This window comes from Globicephala melas, chromosome 16 (assembly GCF_963455315.2).
Source record: "Globicephala melas chromosome 16, mGloMel1.2, whole genome shotgun sequence".
Classification (NCBI taxonomy): domain Eukaryota; kingdom Metazoa; phylum Chordata; class Mammalia; order Artiodactyla; family Delphinidae; genus Globicephala; species Globicephala melas.
The window spans coordinates 77,729,122-77,746,406 of record NC_083329.1 but is presented as its reverse complement, the minus strand read 5'-3'; the positions used below and the strand labels follow the sequence as shown (position 1 = coordinate 77,746,406).

The window sequence follows — 17,285 nt, the reverse complement described above, 5'->3', positions numbered from 1 at the left end:
AGGTTTAAGCTGCCTTAGATGTTTACAAGTAAATAAGTGGTCAGCAAAATACTCAGCCCTTGGTTTAGTGCTTACACATGTTGCTTTGCAATTAAGTCACAATTATGATTTCATAACCTATGAAGATAGAATTTTTCTAAACAGATGCATACCATTATTAGGAAATCCTGACTTAACGAATAACCTACACAAGAAGAGCTGCTGTTCTCCCTCCCTTCTCTGGTTCCTCTACTTCCTCCAAATCATAACGGATGCTGCTCACGGCAGCTGATTCCTACCAAGCCCTGGAAGTTCCTGCCCCCATTTCCAGATGCTACACCCAGCTCAGCAAGGAAGAGTGAAGGGCAGTTTGGACAGGAGATATGATCATGAGGAGATGTTATGTAATTACTAAGTTAGTGAAAACTGAAGAAACAACACATGCTTAAAATGACCACCCTGAGATCTGGAGTGCGAGTACTGACATAAACATTTTGTTATCTAATTCGGGGACAGTGACTGACACCATGTGCACAGTGTAGCAAACGTGTGCATGCGTATGCATGTCTGTGCTGGTGTTCACACTGTATCAGGGAGGGAAGAGAACTCTAGGATCAGTCTCCACTTTCACAAGCTACGGAGTCAAGCAGCATCTGTGTGAGGCCCATGAAAGAGCAAGAGAACAAGATGCAACGAGGAAGGGCAGAGGCTGCTCTGGCTGAGGTGCCATCTGGTCTGGCACCAGGATGGGACCACCTGGAGTTTCAACATCTGGCACCACAACTAGATCAACATCAAGATTTGCTCAAGTTTCAGTTAAGTCAAACCAGGTCTGCTTAGCCAGAGGCTGATTTATCTATTTTTTGGGGAAAATTATTTCCTAGGGATATTAAAATTAGTGATAGCAAACACATTCATTTCATTTTTGAGACTCTGATAATCCTAAAAACTTTGTTAAAAAGTAAAGACAGTTTTATAGCATAGATACAAATTCACCTCAATATAGGAGAAATCATGTTTGAGATCCTGCCATGCATGCAATTGTTTTCTAAACAGTGTAAGTAGTTTTTTTGAACACAGGTAATACTGTTGTGGTTGGAAAATCAGAAGTTACTGATGAGTGAATAGAATAAACCAAAAATCAACCACAATACTATTACTCACAATATATCTGGAAGGGTACATGCCTTTCCAGATACTCTCTCCTTATTTGTGTATGTATAATTACATTTAAATAAAAATCTCCCCCTCCTCCATAATATACATTTCTACAATATCATTCTTTTTTTTAAAAATATAAATTTATTTATTTATTTTTGGCTGCGTTGGGTCTGTTGCTGTCCGCGCACGGGCTTTCTCTAGTTGCGTTGAGCTGGGGCTACTCTTTGCTGCGGTGTGCTGGCTTCTCATTGCAGTGGCTTCTCTTGTTGCGGAGCATGGGCTCTAGGCGTGCGGGCTTCAGTAGTTGTGCCTCGCGGGCTCTAGAGAGCAGGCTCAGTAGTTGTGGCACACGGGCTTAGCTGCTCCACAGCATGTGGGATCTTCCCGGACCAGGGCTCAAACCCATGTCCCCTGCATTGGCAGGTGGATTCTTAACCACTGCACTACCAGGGAAGTCCTCAGTAGTGTAAAAATTTAAATGTACATTAGCAGTGTATAAAAATGTCTAAAAGATAAATAATGTGCCATTTGCTCTTTTTTAAATTGACAAAAATTAAATTGAATCTGATTTCTTGAAAGCTGTCTGAACTAGGCCTACTATTTAGCAGTTATAATTAAAATATTCTAATACACTAAGTAGTATATTGGCAGTCAATTCTTCTTTAAACTACATAGATAATTTTTTAATTGAAGTGTAATGGACATATAACACTATATTAGTTTCGGGTGTCCAACATAATGATTTGATATTTGTATATTCGATATTACAGAATGATAAGCACAGTAAGTCTAGGTAGCAGCCATCACCACACGTAGTTACAGGATTCTTTTTTGTTGTGCTGAGAACTTTTAAGATTTACTCTCTCAGCAACTTTCAAGCATGTAATGCAGTGTTATTAGCTAAGGTCATCGTGCTGTGCGTTGCATCCCAGGGCTCATTTCATAACTGGCAGCCTGTACCTTTTGACTCCCTTCACCCATTTTGCCACAATCCCACCACCACCCCCCAATGCTTCTGGCAACCACCGATCTGTTCTCTGCATCAATGAGGTTTTCTGTTTGTTCTGTTTTTGTTTTGTTTTTATTTTTAGATTCCACATACAAGTGAGATCATACTTATTTGTATGCTATTTGTCTTTGACTGACTTGTTTCCTTAGCATAATGCCCTCAAGGTCCATCCATGCTGTCACAAGATTTCATTCTCTTTTATGGATAAATAGTATTCCATTATGTGTGTGTGACATTTTATTTATCCATTCATCCACAGATGGACACTTAGGTTGTTTCCGTATCTTGGCTACTATAAATAATGCTGCAGTGAACATGGGGGTGCAGATATCTTTTCAAGTTAGTGCTTTCATTTCCTCTTGATAAATACCCAGAAGTAGAATGGCTGGATCATATGACAGATCTATTTTTAGTTTTTTAAGGAACCTCCATACTGTTCTCCACAGTGGCTGCACCAATTTACATTCCCACCAACAGTGCACAGGGTCTCTTTTCTCTGTATCCTTGCCAACAGTTGTTATTTCTTGACTTTTTGATCCTAGCCAGAGAATGTTATTTAAAACTAAAGAAACAGAATATTCCCTCGTCAACTAGGGCTATGTGGTTACTCTAAAAGGCAACTCATTCAGGAAAGGCAGGATAAAAGCTTAATTCTTTTCCTTAGTTGTCAAATTTCAAAAGCAAGGAATTGATGCCCTACCCAAACAGTGACCAGTGAGTTTAGTTTTGCTTTGTTTTGGGGGCCTTTAAGAAGTGTCATTGTTAACTTCAGTATTTTTTAAATTCAAATGTGTTCAAGCAACTGTAGTCATTATTGTTTCTGATGCCCAGGTTGTCCTATCTTTGGCAGTAGGAGCCACTTCAAGTTGGCTCCTGAGTGTTTTATTTTTTTGTAACTGTGGTAAAAAAACGCACATCACAAAACTTACCATCCTAACCATCCTCAAGTACCTAGTTCAGTGGTGTTAACAATATCAACACCGTTGTGCAATAGGTCTCTAAAACTTTTTCATTTTGTAAAGCTGAAACTCTACACCTGCTGAGCAACAACCCCCTATATCCACCCCCCTCTTCTCCTGTCCCCCACACCCATCATTCCACTCTCTGTCTCTGAGTTGACTGCCCTAGACAACTGATGAAGAGGAATCACACAGTGTTTGTCTTCTGTGGCTGGCTCATTCCATTTAGCACAACGTCCCCAGGGCTCATCATGTGACAAGACTTCCCTCCTTCTTAAGGCTGAATAATATTCCTCTGTATGTATGCACCTCATTTTCCCCATCCATTGATCCACAGACAGACACCTGGGCTGCCTCCACCTCCTGGCCACTGCGAATAAAGCTGCAATGAACATGTGTGTGCAAATATGGCTCCCGAGTCCTTCTGACAAGCCTATAGTAATTTCCTTGCTCTCTGACACAACAAAATATCCTGGGCTCATCTTGTATGTTTTCTACTAATAAATGCAGAAGAAATGAGAGAACAGGAAATCACCATTCTATAACCCCTAGTGAAATAATAGACTTGAACAATAATCATCAATGAAAGAAACAAGTTCAACGGGAGGCTGGACCCACGGACCAGCCTAAGCATCCTTAGAGTGGGATATCACAGGCCTCCTGATATGGGGCAATAAAAAGTCCACACCACCTCCTCTAGAGGATTCTTGCCAAAAAATGTTGAATCTGCATCTAAGCAAGGCTTTAGAAGTAATTTGCAGTCTCTAGGAAGTACAGAGGCTAGAGGAAAAACCTAAATGCTAATGTGGAATGGGGGACATCCTACAAGATAAATGACTTATTTTTGTTTTAAAAACAAGTCAATGTTAGGAAGAAAGAAAGAGAAAAATACATACACAAAAATAGGGCTGTTCTAGATGTTATGTCTTTAGACACAAAGCAACCAAAGGTGACAGTGGGCCTGACTCAAACAAATCAGCTATAGAAAGACACCTCTGATATACTCAGGGGACATTGGAAAATGGACTGGATGTTAGATGAGACCATGAAATTACTGTTGATTTTCTTAGATATGATAACAGCACTGAGGCTATGAAAGAAAATGTCCCCCTTTTTTCTTAAGAGATGTGTACTAAAGATCATATGAATGACATAAAAGATTTGTGGGCGCATCTTAAGAAGAAAAAAAAAGATGACATAAGTTTGGCAAAAATCTTGGTAATTGTTGAGCTGGGGTCATGGTCATATGGGGCTCATTATACATTCATTCTATTTTTGTGCATATTTGAAAATTCTCACAATAAGAACTTCAGTAAAATAAATACATCATATTGACAAAGCCAAAAGGTGATGATGTCTTTAGTTACCTGTACACTGATGGATCGTTGAGGTCAAGGGTCTCACTAACGTAGTCAGCTAGGATAAACGGGAACACTGGATACTGCATGAGATCATTAAAGGATCGGCCGGCATGTTTGTTTAAGTGAGTCAAATATTCAAAATTAGTAATTTGTCCAGTATACCATAAATTTGTCAGAGCGGTGATATTGCCATATTCCAGAAGATTAGGGAGGTTATTTGTTAGTATATTGTGGTACACATCATCACGAACCTATAAGGGAAGGAGAGAAAAAACCCAGATTTTATTTTTAGGCTTGACATTTTCCTCCAAAGAATCCATGATATTATAGGCATGTTACTAAGCTCAAGTCCTCCAAGAAAATACTTTTTGCCCAATAACATTGACTGGTGGGGAACTGAGATTCAAATCCACGTCTTCCTCCAAAGGTTGGGCTATTTATTTATTTATTGAAGTATAGTTGATTAACAATATTATATTAGTTTTAGGTGTACAACATAGTGATTCAATTTTTTTATAAATTATACTCCATTTAAAGTTGTTATAAAATGTTGGTTTCATTCCTTGTGCTGTACCATATACCCTTGTAACTTATTTATTTTGTACATAATAGTTTGTACCTCTTAATCCTCTCCCCTTATCTTGCTCCTCCTCCTTCTCTCTCCCCACTGGTACCACTAGTTTGTTCTCCATATCTATGAGTCTATTTCTTTTTTTTTTTTTATATTCATTCACTTGTGGCTCTTAACCACTATGTTTTGCAGCTGGAGAAATCAGTAAGAAACTAAGAAGTCTGTATAGAAAAGTCAATTATATACAGACCCTAAGAAAAAAAATCAATAAAGGAAAATGAAGAGTCTTCACCTAAATAAATGCAACATGATGCAGTAGAAAGAGCATAGTTTTCTGACAGACAGAACTGGTCTTTTTTCTTGCTTAAACTCTTTGTGTTACAGTTATCATACCTGTAATATGAGGGTAATAATATTTATTTCCTGAGAATGAAATAAACTATCCTATGTAAAACAGAATACTTGATTTTCACTACTGATTGAAAACTAGTATATAAACTCTTTTTTTAGAGAGGCACAAAAGTTCTGTCACAGAAAAAAGGTATTCTGATTTCTTCTAAAGCAATTAAATGATAATTGATAATAAATGGAAAAAAACAGACGAGCCAGGACTTTGCTAAAAACAAATTTGAATTACCCCTCTTAAATGTGTATATGCTTTACGCATAGGAAGGTGAGCCACAGATGTGGATAATCAAAGATGAGACTAAAAGTGAATGAGAAGAATGATCTTGGTTATGGAATAGGCAAGATTACAGGGTGTTTAAGAACCTAAACCTGAAGGTCTGTTTCACAACAATGTGAATATACTTAACACAACTGAACTGTACGCTTGAAAATGGTTAAGATGGCAACTTTTATGTTATGTATTTTTATGATAATTAAAAAAAAAGAATCGGTTCAAGGCAAAAACAAAAATTAAACTTATATTCTAAATCTGAAGGTTACAATATGGAGGTTCCCTAAAAAACTAAAAATAGAACTACCATGTGACCCAGCAATCCCACTACTGGACATATACCCAGAGAAAACCATAATTCAAAAAGACACATGCACCCCAATGTTCACTGCAGCACTATTTACAATAGCCAGGGCAGGAAAGCAGCCTACATGTCCATCAAAAGAAGAATGGATAAAGAAGATGCGGTACATATATACAATGGAATATTACTCAGCCATAAAAAAGGAACAAAATTGGGTCATTTGTAGAGACGTGGATGGACCTAGAGACTGTCATACAGAGTGAAGTAAGTCAGAAAGAGAAAAACAAATATCATATACATACATATATATATATATATATTTTTTTTTTTTTTTTTTTGCGGTACGCGGGCCTCTCACTGTTGTGGCCTCTCCCGCTGTGGAGCACAGGCTCCGGACGCGCAGGCTCAGCGGCCATGGCTCACAGGCCCAGCCGCTCCACGACATGTGGGATCTTCCCGGACCAGGGCACGAACCCATGTCCCCGGCATCGGCAGGCGGACTCTCAACCACTGCGCCACCAGCGAAGCCCCAAATATCATATATTAATGCATATATATGGAATCTGAAAAAACTGGTATAGAAGATCTTATTTACAAAGCAGAAATAGAGACACAGACGTAGAGAACAAACGTACGGATACCAAGGGGGAAGGGTCGGGGTGGGATGAACTGGGAGATTGGGATTGACATATAAACACAATTGATACTATGTATAAAATAGATAACTAGGGCTTCCCTGGTGGCAGTGGTTGAGAGTCTGCCTGCCGATGCAGGGGACGCAGGTTCGTGCCCTGGTCTGGGAAGATCCCACATGCCACGGAGCGGCTGGGCCTGTGAGCCATGGCCGCTGAGCCTGCGCATCCAGAGCCTGTGCTCCGCAACGGGAGAGGCCACAACAGTGAGAGGCCCTCGTACCGCAAAAAAAAAAAAAAGATAACAAATGAGAACCTACAGTATAGCACAGGGAACCTTACTCAGTGCTCTGTGGTGACCTAAATGGAAGGAAATCCAAAAAAGAGTGGATATAGGTATACATATAGCTGATTCACTTTGCTGTACAGCAGAAACTAACACAACATTGTAAAGCAACTATACTCCAATAAAAATAAAAAATAAATAAATCTGAAGGTTGCCTACTGCTGAAGCTAAGGTTGGTGGAAAAGAATTTATGACAGTTTGCATACTAACCTCAGCAAGAAAAAGGAAACATTTATTCATTCAACAAATATTGAGCACCTATATACCAGCACGTTTAAGGTGCTAAAGCTGAAGCACTTAACAAAACAAAATCCTTACAGTCTACTGGGGAGACACTGTTGGATGCTTTTAAGTGCTGTGAAAAAAATAGAGCAAAGCAAAGGAGATAAGGGATGCTTGGGGGTGGCAGTGAGGCAAGGGTTGCTGTTTTATTTAGAGTAATCAGGGAAGTCTCTCTGATAAGAAGACATTTGACCAGGGAACCTGAAAAAAGTAAGGGAGTCAGTAATGTAGTTCTAAGAGGAAAAGCATTCCAGGCAGCATTCTAGGGAGCAGTAAGTGCCAAGGCCCTGAGGCATCAGTGTGTCTGCTATAGTCAAGGCAAACAGGGTCTCCACAGATGGATTAGAGAGAGTGAAGGATAGAATGGTAGAAGATAAGGTCAGAGAGATAAGGAAGTGCCAGATTATTCAACACTATAAGGTCTCTGCCTTTAATAGAGTGACACAGAAAGTGGTCGGAGGGTTTTGAGCAGAGGAATGGCACGACCTGACACACTTTAGCTGCTGTGTTGAGAGCAGTCTGAAAGAAGAGGGAGTATGGAAGCAGGGAGGCCAGTTAGGAGGCTAGTGTAATGATTTATGCAAGAGATGACTGGCTTGGACCAGGATGGTAGCAGTGGAAGCAGTCAGATTCTGGATGTATTCTGAGGGGTGAGCTAACAGAACTTACTGATAGAGTAGATGTAGTAGATGAAAGAATAAGAGGAGTCGAGGATAATCCCCAGGTTTCTGACCTGGCCAATCAGAAACACTGGAGTCACCATTTACTGAGATGGGGAAAACTGCAAAGAGATTTTGCGGGGGAGATTAGAAGTTCAGTTTTGTCTGTGTAAAATTTGAGATGCCAATTAGACTTCCAAGTGGAGATGCCAAGTAGAAACTTAAATATTTGAGTGGGCATCCAGGGAAGAGGTTTGGGTGGTGATATAAATCTATAAGTCATTATAACACAGAGAGTATTTAAAGTCACAAGATGGGATGAGAAGAGAAGAGGTCTGGAGGGTGAACCCTGGGAATTCCCTAGCGTTCCAGTGTAGGACTCGGCGCTTTCACTGCCATGGCCTGGATTCAATTCCTGGATGTTCAATCCCTGGTCCAGGAACTAAGATCCTGAGAACCGTGCACTGCGGCCAAAAAATTTAAAAAATAAAAAATAAAATGAAGAGTGAGTGCCAAGATGCCCAGAGGAAGCATCTGCAAACAAGACTGAGGAGGAATGGCTGGTGAGCTAAAAGGAGAACTAAGAAAGTGATAACTCAGAAGACCAGTGAGGAAGGTTTTTTTTTTTTTCCCCTTTCTTTAAAGAAAGAGAGAATGATCAGCTGTGTCAAAGGCTGCTGAGGAGTCAAGTAAGATGAAGACTAAGAAATATGACCATAGGGTTTAGCAACACGGAGGTCACTGGTGATGCTAACCAGAGAAGTTACAGGAGGAGTGCTGAGACGAAGATCTGACTGGAGCGTTTCCAAAGAGAACCGGAGGGGAGGAATTGGAAGCAGCAAGCATTCACAGTTTCTTCCAAGAGGTTTTCTATAAAGGCTAGCAGACACATAGTAGCTGAAAGGATGTGGCGGTCAGAAAAGGGTTCGTCAAAAAATGGAATCTACTATCAAGGTTAAACTACTTTCAGGTTGGTTATACATTCGTTCATTTGCCTTTTACAGATACTGTCACTCTGGGGAATGAGAATTTAATACAGTTTTGGAGGACAAAAGTAATCCTAATATAACTAAGTATTTAATCAGTACTAAGAAATAAGGCAATTTTTATTTAATTTCAGAAACAAAGTTTAAATAAGTTAAAACTTCATTTAATCAGTATGAGTGTAGTTACACTGATCCATGATCGCTTTGAAAAAGTATATGTATTAATAAAGGCAAATCTACCTTGGTGTTATCAAATGCCAACAGGAGTGTTCTGCCATTTGTTAAAAAGATTTCTACTGCATTATCTCTCAATTGCCACCAACGCTTGTGAACTTCTTTAATTTCTTCATATGTCCAGGAAAATGATGCTGGTTCCAATTCTCCCTGAAGGCTCTAAAGACAAAGGAAATAACATGAAAGTAATTTGCTCTACATAATTTTAGATTGTTAAAAACTATCAAAATGCAATAGAAAGTCTTCCTTTTGTGGCAAAATGGCAGGTAAGATTCTCTGAAAATCCTCCCACTACTAAACCCTTCAAAATGCTGGATTAAAAAATCTAAGGAAAAGAATTTAAATAGACTTCGTTTAAACTTTTTTAGAAGGCTGTATTTTTTAGAGCAGTTTTAGGTTTATAGAATCGAGCAGTAGCATGGCGCTCCATGTTTCCCCGCACTCAGTTTCCCTACTGTGAACACCTTGTTCTCACGTGGTGCATGTGCTACAACTGATGAGCCACTATTGAATAGGTTATTCTTAACTAAAGTCCATAGTTTAATCTTGGTGTTGTATAGTTCAATGGGTTTTGACAAATGTTTAATGACATGTATCCACCATTACAGTATCATACAGACTAGTCTCACTGCCCTAAAATTCCCTTCTGTTCCATCTGGCAGCCACTGATCTTTTTATTGTCTCCACCGTTTTCCTTTTTCCAGAACGTCATATGGTTGGAATCATACAGTATGTAGACCTCTCAGACCGATTTCTTTTACTAAGCAAATATTCTTTTATATGTATAGTTGAGCTTGCAAGAAAGTAAGGGAAATGAAATCTCCAGGAGTCAAAAATAAAGAGAAATTTGAAAAACAGCTGTAAGGAGGAAGTGACACTTTGGCCTGCTCTATGTGTGCTTTACTACTGTACTGGGTTCCAACCCATTTCTAGAAGTAGAGACAGGAAATATATTACAAAGAAAATAAAATATTTTAACGAACACGTAATATTCTCATTCTTAAAACCAAAATCCTCCCTGTTTAGCTTTGACATTCAACATGAATTCAAGTTAATAAACATTAATTAAGCATCTACAGGCAAGGTGCTCTGCTAAGTGCTCTGCATAAAATAAATCTATGTATGATAAAAAGGGGGGATGAGATATTTGCACCCACTTTTAAAAGGCAAGATAGCAAATGTCATACAGGAAGTAAGAAAAAAATGCTACAAAAGGACAGAGAAAAGAAGAAGGCTTCAATCTATTAAAAAGCAAGGGTCTAAAAAAAAAAGCAAGGGTCTTTTTCGAGTTTTAAAGGTGGAATATGTAACCTTTTGGATCCAGAAAAAAAGCTGGTTCATGTATCAACTATTAAATTCTTTGGTTGCTGAAAAGATGCATCTTGAAAAATAACATAACTATATTTTTACTAGCTGGGATAAATACTGTAGTAATTCCTATATGAATGATGAAATAATGCCTACTCAATTTTCGGGGGCTATATTAAATTAATTATTTTTTAACATGATTTGCTTTACAACCAAATTTTATGTTTTCACTCATTGATTTCTTTGAATCAAATATGTATTCACCATAAAACCATACATAATCTTATTTACTTACATCCTTAGCAGTTTGTAGCTTTAGAAGTTCTGAAACAAAGAGCCTTACTTCTCCTGTTACAGGGCTCTCAAAACAATATTTTAATGGCATGTAAATGAATTCAAATAGATAAAATGCTTTTCTGTACAAAAATGTGAATTGAGTCTTTTTTGTTATTTTTTGATTGATATCAGCATTTCCAGAAGAATAAAAATCATGACTACTAAGCTATGTGAATATCAGGATTACTTAAGTTATTCAATTAGACAATATTTTTCTTTCTTTTTGAAGGCAAATGTACATGATAGGAAACTGGGAGTGGCAGGGAATTTGTTGCTACTGAGGACAGTAGTGAGAAATCGAGTGGACATACACAGAAATAACAGGAGCACTTCAGCATATGACTCATAATACTCAGGGCTCTGCGAATCAGACCATGAACCAGAGGGGATGGCATGGTCTTCTTTTTAAAATTATCTTTAAAAAAAAATTGGAATTCAGACAAATTTACACAGAGTGCGACAATTAATGAACTCTAACAGTTCTTTCTACAAGCTCTCTGGTTGTATTAAATTTATACATTTTGGGAATTTGTCTAGATTCATACAAACGCAAACTTAAGCCTCTACTCACGGAACTTTCAACTGTGTCAGAAGCGTTATCTTCCACAAAATACATTCCACATTTACCTGCAGAAAATAATCGGTATGAGTTTAAAAATGTATATGCACTATTACCTTATATGGTTAAAGGCATGCCTCTGGAGTCAGTTGGACTGAATTTGAATCCCAGAACCCAGAACGAGCTAATACTCAATAAATATTTTTGAAGCGCATCCATGAGATCTTCGGCAAGTTGCTTAACCTCTTTGTACTTTAGCCTCATTATAAAAAGAAGAGGGAGGACTCTATTTCACAGGGTTACTGTGGGAATTAAATTAGAATATATGTAAAATGTTTATTAACAGTGTCTGCCACTTCATGCTAAAAGGTTTAGGCTATTAATTATTACCAGTATTCTTCTTAGGTTACTAGCATATTACTTTGCTTTATTTTGTCATACATTAACTGAAGTCAAGTTATCAACTAAATTTTCTAGCAAAAGAGGAACGCTTAATTATTTTGCTGACTTAAACACTCAATAGGGCAGAAAAGGCCTTACAAGATACTTCCCCAATTTTTCCTGCTTGATAGGCTGTTGTTAATGCATGTCCCTACGTCATGTATCCAAACAGTAGAAACTTCCCTGGGGCTCTGCAGTGGGTGCTGGTCACCTTGAGCACTGGCACGGCTGGCTCGGAGAAAGGCACCATCTCCATCCTTGTGACCATGGCGCTCAGCCCTGGCAAGCTCGAAACTCTGCCTGTCAGGCCTTCGGGGCTATAGCTTTAGCCAACTGCAGCGACTCTCAAATTTGAGGGTGCATCAGAATCTCTGCAGGGTTCATAAAAATGCAGATCGCTGGGCCTCACCCACAGAGTTTCAGATTCAGCAGGTCTGGGCTGGGGCCTGAGAATGCGTATTTCTTAGAAGTTCCTATGTGATGCTGATGCTCCTGATTCGGGGACCGCGCTTTGAGAACAACTGGCCCACAGCGTACAAATTGGTTCTTTAAGGGTATAGAGACTAGAGTGATAAAACCTTATTCCTTCACGTCTTGAGGAAAAAGTTTCTCACCAAATGTAACTATCCATGGATCAACAGTCTTGGCCTTTCTCTCAGAAGTACAATAGAGAATATAAATTATGAACAATCTCAAGGTGGATATATTTCATATGCATAGGGGTATCTGTTAAAACAGTAGGCTTATAAGTATACCAATAATTCTTTACTTTAAAAATAAAAATTGATATATAATAAAAGGAATGATCAAATATAAAAATGTATACTCATGAAGAAAGTCAATTTTATAAAAATTAAAGGGCTTCCCTGGTGGCGCAGTGGTGAGAGTCCACCTGCCGATGCAGGGGACATGGGTTCGTGCCCGGTCTGGGAAGATCCCACATGCCCCGCGGCTGGGCCCGTGAGCATGGCCGCTGAGCCTGCGCGTCCGGAGCCTGTGCTCCGCAACGGGAGAGGCCACAACAGTGAGAGGCCCGCGTACCCCCCCCCAAAAAAAAAAAAAAATTAAAATGCTGTTCATGTGCTTTTCAGAGAATAAGACTGTCATTTTTCACATTCATGAGTCATCTACATTATATACAATGTTAAGGCAAAATAACCTATAAGAAAGAGGTTATTTGTTATAGAAAGTTCATCTCATTTAATGGTAGTGTGTCAAAACAATGCTTCAAATTATCTAAGAATAAAATAGGCAGGGTGAATATGTGTAAAAATCTGCAAAATGGGACTTACCTAACAACAATTCACCAGCTGTCTCTCTAGACGGTGCAACGCTGATACATCTTCGATTCACTCTGTCAAAACATATTTAAAATTACTATGATTAAATGTTTTGACCAATTTCAGAGAGTAAAAGCTTTATTTTATTTTATCATAGAAGATTTCAGCAACGCAGACTAGAGTTTCAAAAGCATAAAACATCTTGTTAAAATCTCATTTATTGAGATTTGAAAAGATCTCATTTATTGACATTATAATAGAGGAGAAAATAGCAGAAACTTTTAGAAAAGGTGAATAATCCCAACACTCTTATGCAGAATACAGGGATTCCATTATTTAAAAGAGATTTCAATATTTTACATTTTCCAGTAAATAAGCAAACATTGGTTCATGGCTCTGATACTTCAAACACAGAAAAGAAGCTTAGCATTCTAGGAAAAAGGGGGGATTCAGAGTCAGAAAAGTTCCTCTATTCTTTTTTTTTTTTTGCGGTACACGGGCCTCTCACTGTTGTGGCCCCTCCCGTTGCGGAGCACAGGCTCCGGACGCGCAGGCTCAGCGGCCATGGCTCACGGGCCCAGCCGCTCCGCGGCATGTGGGATCCTCCCGGACAGGGGCACAAACCCGCGTCCCCTGCATCGGCAGGCGGACTCTCAACCACTGCGCCACCAGGGAAGCCCTCCTCTATTCTTTAGTCAAGTCACTTACCTTTTTTGAGTCTCGCAGTTTTTCATCTATACGATGGGCATCAATAACAACCTCGACCACAACAATAATGATAATACTATCAATAGTTACCATACTGACCCACTGAACAGTGCTATGACTTATCCTCCTCATGTAACAGATGAGGAAACTGAGACAGACAGAGGCTAAGATCAGATGGCTAGTAAGAGGAGGAACTAGGATTTGAACCTTTAATCAATACACTAGATTGCCTCTTGAGATGCCACCAGCAGCGCTATTTCACAGAGTTGTTGGAAAAATCAACTACAAAAATATATGTATGCAACCAAGGGCCAGAGCATGATGACTGAAGTCCAATGAATCCTCCCTAACAAAAATGTCTGTTCTTTTTGGATTCTGGCCATTCAGCTTTGTCTTCTCTTTGAGCCATATTTAGGATCTTTCCCCAAACCATGGCATTATCTAAAATAAATATTACATAAGCACAACAATAGACTATTAAAGTCTTTAACACCTTCAACAAAAGAGAAAATGTCTTATGGATTCAAATTTACCTTATAGACTCACTTGCAGCTTTGTCCTTTACAGTAGAAGAGAAAGAAGAATGAGTTTTGTCTTCAAATAGGTAAGAGAGTGGTGGTTTGACCACATCTGCTGAGGAAAAAAGGACATTATTATCTTTGTGTAATGCGCATAGTTAATCTGCTATATTTACATGTTGAGTCAAGAAGCCACTATCACCTTCTGATTTTTGTCTATCCCTAAGGAGATACTTATTTGGAATAGTTAGGTAACATCTCTGTAAGCGCCTTCTCTCTCGATTTGGCCCTTCTGTTGGATCCAACTGCCATGAAGTTGGATAGTAGATGGGGTCATACCAGACTGCTCTGCAAGTGAAAAGAAAAGATTTTAAGTGGCAACCTGAAGTATTTGTAGTTTAAAAAAAAAATCATTATAGAAATTGAATAAATAAATCAAAATGTATCTATTCAATTGAGAAATCCCAACCAGTTATATAATTAGACTAGGATATGCATACACATTGTATAAAAGAATAACATTTAAAAAAAAAAGAGTCCCGGAGTCCCACTGACCCTGCCTCAAGGCAAGCTCTGCTACCAATTTCTTGTATCTATTAAATTTTTAAAAAGATAGAGCATGACTACTATGTATGCTTTAGCAATATATTAGACTTAGTATGGTTAACTAAAGAAAAAAATCAATTTTCCAAATTAATTTTCTTCATTTCCCATTTTGCCTATTATCTAATAAAACAAATAAAATGAGTTCACTTTTGTAGTAATCACATTTCTTAAAATGTTTTAAAGTAAATTAATATTTTAAATGAAAGGAAACAGAACCATATTAAATACATTTTTAGAAATAGATAAGAGAAAAAAAATTACCCTTAATCCCACTACCCCAAACATACCAAAATACTGGTAGTGATTACTTTCTTTCAGTTTTTAAAATTGCAGTTAAAATTATTATGTATACACATTTCTATATCCCGCCTCCTTTCACTGAACACAGTATAGTCTTTATTATTACCATTTTAAGTGGCTAACGTTATATTGAGTGGATGCATAATAATGTATTTAACTCTATTACTATTATTATATATTTAAGTTGTTTCCAATTCATTCACTAACATAAATAATGCAGAGATGAAAACCTTTATGCTTATTGCTTTTCCATATTTTGAATATTTTCCTTAGGACAGAATCACTAAAACAGGGTAACTGGAACTAGAAATAAAATGTTTGTAGGGTTCCTGACACATGTCAAAGTGTACAATGCCACCAAACCTCTGACCAAGGGCTAAGATACATTTCTTCCTGCTGTGGAGATTAGCACCTAAAAATAATTTTTTTTTGTACCATAAAAGGTAAAATACGGTATCTAAAGGTTTTAAATCAGCTTCTAGCAATAGTCAATATTGTCCCATCTGTTTATTAATTCTATTTGTCTTATGTGAAGAGTATATTCATGTCTTTTGCTTATTCAAACTTTTGGGATCTTGATATTTTATTTTCAAATCTTTACGCATTTTTAAAACCATAAAAGTGTTAACTGTGAAATACTTGCTGAAAATAAACTTTGATGTTTCGTTGTGGTTGTGCTTGTTAAATACACTGGAAAATATGAAAGGTCAAAGCCATTAATTTCTTCTTTGTACTTTCTTCAATTGTGTTTGATCTTAAGAAAGTTATCTGTCCATCACCATTGATAAATATCCTATTTTCTTCTACTTTGTAAACTTTTTGAGTTTCGTTCATTTGTTCACCTGGAATTTGCTTTAGTGCATAATGATTAGTGCATAATGTTTAGTGCCTCAAAGTCATAATACTAATCAGTTATTTTAATCAAATTCAGAGAATAATACTTTAATTTCCCTCTTTTCCTTATTTGTGATGCATTTTTTTAACTGTGTTATTAAAATCTTAACTAGAAAAAGGTCTATTTCCCAACTATCCTGTTTCAGTGATTTCTCTATTCTTTTGCAAAGATCATATTTTAAAATGAAAGCCACTATATAGATTTTTCTCTCTGGAAGAGCTAATGCCCCTCCCTCTCATTATTTTTTCTCTCCCTAAAAATTAAAAAAAAATATTCTCATAGGATTATTCTTCAAGATGAAATAAATCACAAGTGAGTAAACAAAAAATATTTAAACTAATGCGATAATGTTATGAATCTTTACTCTGGAGTGAAAATAACATCAATATATAAAAATTCATGCCTACCTATCATGCGTCAGTTGTTGAATAAGCTCCTGCCAGTGTCTGCTGGCACTCAGATCCACTTTATACATTCCTCTGATGTGCTGGATCACCTTTTTTCTCTCAATTCCTTGGGAAAGAGACACTGCCTGGGTGATATCCGCAGCTATTTTAGATATATCCTTTGATTTTGAATCAAGACGCTGAAAGAGACTAAACAAACAAGATGCCCATAAGTTAAGCATATGTGGAACATTAAATGTATATCAAAACATGATACTTTAAAAGTATATGTGAAATCTAATGGGTTCCTAAAAGACACAGCTTTTAGAACACATAAAATCCTACCTTTGCTGATTATTATTAACTGTTTTCTGCCAGTTGGCTTTATTCACATGTTCTTCAGTTTCATATTTCTTTTGTTCCTAAAAGATTTGGATAATAATATATTATATAAAATTTATTATTTACCATTTAACACTGGCACAGAGCTCAACAAACTAAATTTAAAACAAAGTTAACAAAGGAAAAAAATATTGTCCCCACGAGACCAAAATATTAAAATACATTAACCACTTAAATAATGCTATAACTCCCCTTTGTTTCCACACAATTTGGGTCACAGAAATTAGGGTGGAATAGTTAACTAGGGTTGCCAAACCCGATGGGTGTGCATAGTTGCTTGCTTCCTTATTTTGCCTTTTCATTAAAGAACCCAGAACTTAAGGTCGATGATTCAACTTGCTTGTCACTACTAAAATCTTTCCTTCCCTGAAAGCTAATGACAAT

The 17,285-nt window shown here is 37.6% G+C and overlaps 1 protein-coding gene across 1 annotated transcript in view; it reads right to left on the bottom strand.

Annotated features, from left to right (window-relative positions):
• The window catches only part of LYST (lysosomal trafficking regulator), a 176,714-nt gene that overhangs the window by 46,191 nt on the left and 113,238 nt on the right, over positions 1-17,285 (bottom strand). Inside the window, exons 33-40 of the mRNA XM_060286129.2 lie at positions 16,845-16,921; positions 16,521-16,709; positions 14,515-14,660; positions 14,328-14,424; positions 13,099-13,160; positions 11,378-11,433; positions 9,169-9,321; positions 4,476-4,720 (exon numbers count right to left, since the gene is read on the bottom strand). Coding sequence (XP_060142112.1) covers positions 4,476-4,720; positions 9,169-9,321; positions 11,378-11,433; positions 13,099-13,160; positions 14,328-14,424; positions 14,515-14,660; positions 16,521-16,709; positions 16,845-16,921 — 1,025 coding nt within the window. The remainder of the gene's footprint in view (positions 1-4,475; positions 4,721-9,168; positions 9,322-11,377; positions 11,434-13,098; positions 13,161-14,327; positions 14,425-14,514; positions 14,661-16,520; positions 16,710-16,844; positions 16,922-17,285) is intronic.